General features: G+C 40.3%; 1 protein-coding gene and 1 non-coding gene across 2 annotated transcripts; both read right to left on the bottom strand.

The window, feature by feature from the left end:
* Positions 1–270: 270 nt before the first annotated feature.
* LOC125533266 lies at positions 271–353 on the bottom strand. Its single transcript, XR_007294197.1, has one exon. It is a non-coding gene; the product is annotated as a small nucleolar RNA SNORD24 (small nucleolar RNA).
* A 23-nt stretch (positions 354–376) lies between these two features.
* Positions 377–1647, bottom strand: LOC125540815 (histone H3.3-like). Its single transcript, XM_048704369.1, has 5 exons — positions 1576–1647; positions 1311–1387; positions 1129–1219; positions 922–1022; positions 377–407 (listed from the first exon to the last, which is right to left on the bottom strand). Exons 1-5 carry the CDS (start codon positions 1645–1647, stop codon positions 377–379), a joined length of 372 nt encoding a protein of 123 aa, XP_048560326.1.
* Positions 1648–7750: the final 6103 nt, after the last annotated feature.

Here is a 7750-nt window from a genome sequence, read left to right as displayed (position 1 = left end):
GTGCTATTTAGTAGTAAGATCAAGTCTGGAATGTAAGAATGCTTTGTTGTAATTGATAACTAAAATCTACAACAGCTCAAAGTGGCAGTAGCTAAAACACAATCTCAGAAAAAGCATATAATTGATGTGACATAACAAACTAGACAACCAAGAAATTGATGTGACATAGCTAGTTTCCAGCAATATCCAACGACAAATTGATGTCACATATATGTATCTATCATGCAAACAGCGGATGTACTGTACTGATAACATTAGACTAGAAATAAGAGCCTCAGAGATCTTGGTGGTTAAGATCATCAAGTGGGATAAACCCATTAAGAGTAGCAAATATTTTGATAACATCACAGGCTCTGTTTGGCACGCAGAAAATTAATCAGTTGAAGCAGAGGCGATGTTTGGCATCACTGCATTTTACAGTTCCAAAACAGACAGACAGAGTCAGGAATCGGCAGCAAAGCAAGTATACATATATAGGAATCTCTACTTGGAACCTAGAGTAAGAAGCATGGCTAGAAGAGCCCAAGAATTAATTAAGCCTGTGTTATTCTTTAACTGGAATGTACGTGCATCATCAACAGAGAGGTGTGAGCTCTGGACTTAATTGGTTGTGAGAATGGACTGGACTGTTCCAAATACGTGCATCATCATCAGTTCTGTGAAGCAAATCAATATATCATATTTCTAGAATGGGCGCACCCAGTTGCTCACAAGTAGATTCAAACCCAACTTGTAATGCAATGATGTTTCTTGTACAGTATTACTATAGTTACCTAAATTGCCATGGGAATACTTATAGCAGAAACAGGGGAACGAGAAGTAAGTTAAATTAGAGCTAGCAGTTCCAAACAATCACTAAAAACAGCAGCAAAAGCAGACACAGATGCCCGCCAGAGACATTCCCACAGGCAAAGCAAGCACCTTAAGCCCTCTCGCCACGGATCCTTGAAGAGACCCACGAGGTAGGCCTCTGCAGCCTCCTGAAGGGCCAGCACCGCATGGCTCTGGAAGCGGAGGTCAGTCTGCACAGACAGAATAGGATGGTGCTTTTAGTTTACTTGATTCATCATACTATAAGAGTTGACACAACAAGAGCATCACAATGTAGTGCACAAGTTGATTGATCACCTTGAAGTCCTGGGAAATCTCCCTAACAAGCCTCTGGAATGGAAGCTTCCTGATGAGCAGCTCCATGCTCTTCTGGTACTTGCGGATCTCACTTCAAAGTCAAGCACAAAATTTACTCAATTGAGAATACTTCAAAACAAAACTATAACACATGCTAGAATAGGTTGGAAGATTTTACACACCGAAGAGCAACAGTTCCAGGGCGGTAACGGTGAGGCTTCTTCACTCCTCCAGTTGTGGGAGCAGACTTACGGGCAGCCTGTCAAAAAGCAAAGTAGAGCACATGGTCAAATTAACAATAATACCATGATAGTCCATATACATCAGTAGGATATCTGGTCATAAGCTGGCAATGAAGGTTGAGGTTCAAATTATACCAAGTTCAATTTACCTAAACCATAAATAAAGACATGGCATAGGTAAATTATCAATATTGCAGTCACAAACCTTGGTGGATAGCTGCTTCCTAGGAGCCTTTCCTCCAGTGGACTTACGAGCAGTCTGCTTAGTACGAGCCATGAGCAAAACCTTGGTTTACCTGAAGCAAAAATAGAACATAGTCAATTCTATAAATTGAATATCACAATAACACAACTATAGTCTTCTCATAACCAGTAAATTGTGCATGGCACCTTGTTGCTAGCAAATCCATTCAATAACTATAGAGTCCCAACAATCATCAGCCTAGAATACCTACCAAATTTTTGTACATCAAAAACTAATAACGTCATACAACACAGCTATACACCCCTTCAGATAGAAAGCAGTGTATTTCTAACTAAAACGTTTCATTCAAAAGATCAGACCCAAGATAGAATTCCACTTTAGATGAAAGTCCTGATCTACCTTTAGCATAGTTTGTTCACTCGAAAGACACATATAAAGATGACACACTAAAAAACTGCAGCCTAGTACTTTTTTAACACTAACAAAAACAAGGCTACCATGATCACCTAATTTTGCAAACAGAAGCAAGAAAAGAAATAGCAGTCCACTGATAAAAATATGCTTCCTATTTATCACATGTAATGGTTGAACATCAACTTCACATAGTTATGTGTACATGATTTTAGTAATTAGCTAACTGGCAAGTTGATACAATTCAGATACAATAAATGTGAATGTGCATGTACTCAATGTGCATGTACTAAGAAGCCAAGAACACTGAAGAATTTATTGATTGAACAAGCAATGGTCATTTCATCCCAAACCTCTCAGCTTCACACAACTAAATCAATGTCCCGGGAAGGAATCACCAGAAATTTTACCACATAGAATACAAGCACAATGAAGTAGCATACCGAACAGCAGAGCAGGTAGCGGGGGAGGAGAGGGGGGCTGAGGAGCGGCCGCTTGCCTTGGCGACGTAGTCCATCAAGGAAAATTTGAAGGCGATGCCGAGGCAGCCAAAGAGGACGGAGACGTTGGAGCAGGCACGCGAGAAGTCCCCCGCCGCCATCGTGGGCTGCTACTGTGGCTTGGCGACGGCCGCGAGCTGCTCGAACGATGCACCGATCCGCCGCAGCGGCTTGTCCGCCTCGTTAGACCCCATCGGCATCAGTGGTGCTTAGCGCCGCCGCGGTGGTGCCCACGGCGCCGAGGATCTCGCGGTTTCTCAGGGACTGGCTCGCCGCCTCCAATGTCGCCAGGGCCGACGCTACCATCGCGTCGCCAGGGCCGCAGCCACGCGTTCGACGGGCACCACGCGGATGCGGTTGCGGATCTGGGCTCCGACGGCACGGACCCCCTCCACCAAGGGCACCCTGCCGCCGGTCGCCATGGAGGGGTTGGCCATCAAGGAGGAAGGGGTATCAAGCTAGGGTTTCGGCTGGAAGTGGGGAGTGTCTCTCGGCTCGGCATGGAGGAGGCCGGGATTGGGGGAGAAGCGGTTGGGTCAATCCAGAGATCCAGAGAGGAGGAGAGGAGGAGTCATGGGTTGGAGGGTTGGAGGGGATCGATCCATATGAATCTCGCCGGACAGAGGGCGCCGGAGGTGGTGCGGATTGGAGGGGATCGATCCATATGGATCTCGTCGGACAGACGGCGCCGGAGGTGGTGGCGGCCAGGGAGGAGTGGAGCGCTAGGGTTCGAGAGAGAGAGAGGCGAGTGGGCACGAGGGGTTGGGTGCGGTTCGGTGCGTGGGAGGGAGTGCGGGTTGTGGGTTGGGCGACGTGGGTGAGACAGGCGGGCCGTTGGATCCAGGAGCATCCGACGGTGATTAGGCACGATCCGCGTGAGATGCTCCTGGACCAATCAGAACGCAGTATACCAGTACTACATTTTTTGACCATCTAAATTGGTCGTAATCGACTAAAAGTAAGGTGCTAAATCATATTGGCTATTTTATGATCTGAAAAATAAAAATAAAAATAAAATATCTTCTCATGTTTCATCAAATTTGACCTTAGTTTTCAGGAATAATGACAAATCGAAATAAGACAAATATCTTTTAAAAGAGTTAGGAGAAATTAGTTTTTTTAAATCATTTTCCATTTTTCGAGTGCCTGAAATGAGGTTTTTTTGTGAAGGACCTACCATATATTTGTTGCAAAATTGTACCAAATCATTTTTATAAAATACTAGGACATATTTAATGCACAATTGACAAAATGGTTGGATGTTAAAAGTTTTGATCCACCTCTGGTGAAAAAGACAAATTGCTATCGATTCAGCTGGAAACGGGTCAAATTTGAACTGTAGCTGCCTCATAGTTTGCTCTTTATTTTTTCCAAAAATTATTTCTAGGTACATAAGTATCTATTTAATCAGAGAAACACCAAAAAAATTCCAAGATTCAACCACTAGCTAGGAACGGTCAAGCCCGCCGTTTTGACCGCATGTTGAAACGGGCATAAAAAATTCAAAAAAAATCAAAAAAATTGGAAAACCTTCGCATTGTGTCATTATATGTGACCAAGTTTCCAGGAAAAATAATAAACTTGTAATACGGTAATTATTTTAAAAAAATGTTCTCAGAAATGAGCTATCATGCGTGAAGATTCATGGCTTTCAAGCCAAATGATCAATCTTATGGCCACATTCATGGCATAGTTTGTTCAAATGATCTCATATTGTGCACAAGGGTGCATCTTGGAATTCCAAACAATGTTGCCTAAGGAAGTTTTAATTTTCTTTGCACGGAAAATTCATTTTCCATTTTTCGAGTGCCCAAAAGGAGGTTTTTTGTGAAGGACCCACCAAATAATTGTTGCAAAAATGGACCTAATCAATTTTATAAAATACTAGGACATATATAATGCACAATTGACCAAATGGTTGGGTGAAAAAAGTTTTGATCCACCTCTGATGAAAAAGACAAATTGTCGTCGATTCAGCTAGAAACGGGTCAAATTTGAACTGCAGCTGCCTCATAGTTTGCTCTTTATTTTTTCCAAACATCATTTCTAGGTACATAAGTATCTATTTAATCAGAGAAACACCAAAAAAATTCCAAGATTCAACCACTAGCTAGGAACGGTCAAGCCCGCCGTTTTGACCGCATTTTGAAACGGGCATAAAAAATTCAAAAAAAATCAAAAAATTGGAAAACATTCGCATTGTGTCATTATATGTGACCAAGTTTCCAGGAAAAATAATAAACTTGTAATACGGTAATTATTTTAAAAAAAGTGTTCTTAGAAATGAGCTATCATGCGTGAAGATTCATGGCTTTGAAGCCAAATGATCAATCTTATGGCCACATTCATGGCATAGTTTGTTCAAATGATCTCATATTGTGCACAAGGGTGCATCTTCGAATTCCAAACAATGTTGCCAAAGGGAGTTTTCATTTTCTTTGCACGGAAAATTCATTTTCCATTTTTCGAGTGCCCGAAATGAGGTTTTTTGTGAAGGACCTACCAAATAATTGTTGCAAAAATGGACCAAATCAATTTTATAAAATACTAGGACATATATAATGCACAATTTACCAAATGGTTGGGTGAAAAAAGTTTTGATCCACCTCTGGTGAAAAAGACAAATTGCTGTCGATTCAGCTGGAAACGGGTCAAATTTGAACTGTAGCTGCCTCATAGTTTGCTCTTTATTTTTTCCAAAAATTATTTCTAGGTACATAAGTATCTATTTAATCAGAGAAACACCCAAAAATTTCAAGATTCAACCACTAGCTAGGAACGGTCAAGCCCGCCGTTTTGACCGCATTTTGAAACGGGCATAAAAAATTCAAAAAAAATCAAAAAATTGGAAAACCTTCGCATTGTGTCATTATATGTGACCAAGTTTCCAGGAAAAATAATAAACTTGTAATACGGTAATTATTTAAAAAAAGTGTTCTCAGAAATGAGCTATCATGTGTGAAGATTCATGTATTTCAACCCAAACGGTCAATCTTATGGCCACATTCATGGCATAGTTTGTTCAAATGATCTCATATTGTGCACAAGGGTGCATCTTGGAATTCCAAACAATGTTGCCAAAGGGAGTTTTCATTTTCTCTACACAGAAAATTCATTTTCCATTTTTCGAGTGCCCGAAATGAGGTTTTTTTGTGAAGGACCTACCATATATTTGTTGCAAAATTGTACCAAATCATTTTTATAAAATACTAGGACATATTTAATGCACAATTAACAAAATGGTTGGGTGTTAAAAGTTTTGATCCACCTCTGGTGAAAAAGACAAATTCCCGCCGATTCAGATGGAAGCAGGTCAAATTTGAACTGCAGTTGCCTCATAGTTTGCTATTTATTTTTTCCAAATCATTTCTAGGTACATAAGTATCTATTTAATCAGAGAAACACCAAAAAAATTCCAATATTCAACCACTAGCTAGGAACGGTCAAGCCCGCCGTTTTGACCGCATTTTGAAACGGGCATAAAAAATTCAAACAAAATCAAAAAATTGGAAAACCTTCGCATTTGTGTCATTATATGTGAACAAGTTTCCAGGAAAAATAATAAAATTGTAATACAGTAATTATTTTAAAAAAGTGTTCTCAGAAATGAGCTATCAAGTGTAAAGATTCATGGCTTTCAAGCCAAATGATCAATCTTATGGCCACATTCATGGCATAGTTTGTTCAAATGATCTCATATTGTGCATAAGGGTGCATATTGAAATGGCAAACAATGTTGCCTAAGGAAGTTTTCATTTTCTTTGGACGAAAAAACCATTTTCCATTTTCCAAGTGCCTGAAATGAGTTTTTTTAAGGACCTACCATATATTTGTTGCAAAATTGGACCTAATCAATTTTATAAAATACTAGGCCATATTTAATGCACAATTGACAAAATGGTTGGGTGTCAAAATTTTTGATCCACCTCTGGTGAAAAAGACAAATTCCCGCCGATTCAGTAGGAAGCGGGTCAAATTTGAACTGCAGCTGCCTCATAGTTTGCTATTTATTTTTTCCAAAAATCATTTCTAGTTACATAAGTACCTATTTAATCATAAATACATGGTTTGGTGGCGATACGTTGAGGTTTGGGCGGTGGCCGAGGCCCCCAACTCTAGAGCGCGTAAACTCGCATGCCCGCCGCGTGGTCACCGCGTGGCCGTGGCGTTTCCATGTGTTCTGGGCGGCCTAGACATGTCTAGTGGGTTGGGAACTGCCCAGGTAGGTGGTAGGAAGAAAATCACAACATAAGATTCTCACGAGGAGACCGATCGATACTCAAACATGAATAAGCAGCCAAGTGTTTGATTAGCGGTACGGGAAATGTACATGGCCAATGGACGTGAGTTTTGGCCGAGGATGATCATCTACTAAGGAGAATGTATTCACAAATTTTCAGCTCAAAAGGAGGATCCTAGGTGGTACATGCTTTGCAAAGTACCACACTGGACAGAAATACGAATGTTGAAGCTGGGCTCAAAATAATGAATGGATTGAGCTGAAATTTGGTGGAGGATGGTTATTTGGGCATAGGAAAGCATTGTAGAAAATTGATATCATTTTGACATGCCAAAGTAGTACTTCCTTCACAATGCTCTTCTATGGACAAAAACTTGGGAAAACTAGTGAGAGATATTGGATGAATGAAATGAGTTAAAAATTGGTGTAGGTAAGTTACATAGGTATGGTCATGCACTGGTAAATTTTCAGATCATTTGGGTAAGCCTAGCTAGTACTTACTTCCCAAAGCTTCTCTCAAGGTAGAAACTTTGGAAATTTCCTAAGAAAGATTTACTAGGAAAATTGAGCTGAATATTATCATGTGGCAGTGATTTGGGTATGGAAGAGTGCCCGAAAAGTTTGAGGGTAACAGGAGGGGTCTATATAACACTTGCTTTGCAACGTGCCAATTTGGCCATAAAATATAAATTGAACCTGGGATCACATAGATGATTTGACTAAGCTGCAATTTGGAGGAGGGTGATAATTTGGGCATATGAAGGAACTGTATAAATTTCATGTCATTTAGAGATATAAAGAAGGTACTTCCTTCACAATGCTTCTAGGTGGACAAAAACTTTGGAAATTTGCCGAGGAAGATTTGCTAGGCAAATCTAGCTGAATTTTGTCATGCGGTAATGATTTTGATAGGAAAAAGTGCCCAAAAATTCCGAGGGCAATCAAGAATATATAAATAGCACTTCCTTCATAAAGTGTTGTTGTGAACATAATAGGAAAATGAATATTGTTGAATTAGTTTTGA

This window comes from Triticum urartu, chromosome 1 (assembly GCF_003073215.2).
Source record: "Triticum urartu cultivar G1812 chromosome 1, Tu2.1, whole genome shotgun sequence".
NCBI classification, from domain to species: Eukaryota; Viridiplantae; Streptophyta; class Magnoliopsida; order Poales; family Poaceae; genus Triticum; species Triticum urartu.
The sequence above is the reverse complement of the archived record's forward strand: the minus strand, read 5'-3'. Positions and strand labels throughout refer to the sequence as shown.

What these genes read in the sequence shown, in the direction of transcription:
- LOC125540815 (XM_048704369.1), bottom strand. Translation starts at nt 1,647, where the DNA reads ATGGCTCGTACTAAGCAGACTGCTCGTAAGTCCACTGGAGGAAAGGCT. An exon ending in GGAAGCAGCTATCCACCAAG is followed by an intron (nt 1,388 to 1,575) that starts GTTTGTGACTGC and finishes GCTTTTTGACAG; the next exon opens with GCTGCCCGTAAGTCTGCTCC. An exon ending in AGATTTCCCAGGACTTCAAG is followed by an intron (nt 1,023 to 1,128) that starts GTGATCAATCAA and finishes CTGTCTGTGCAG; the next exon opens with ACTGACCTCCGCTTCCAGAG.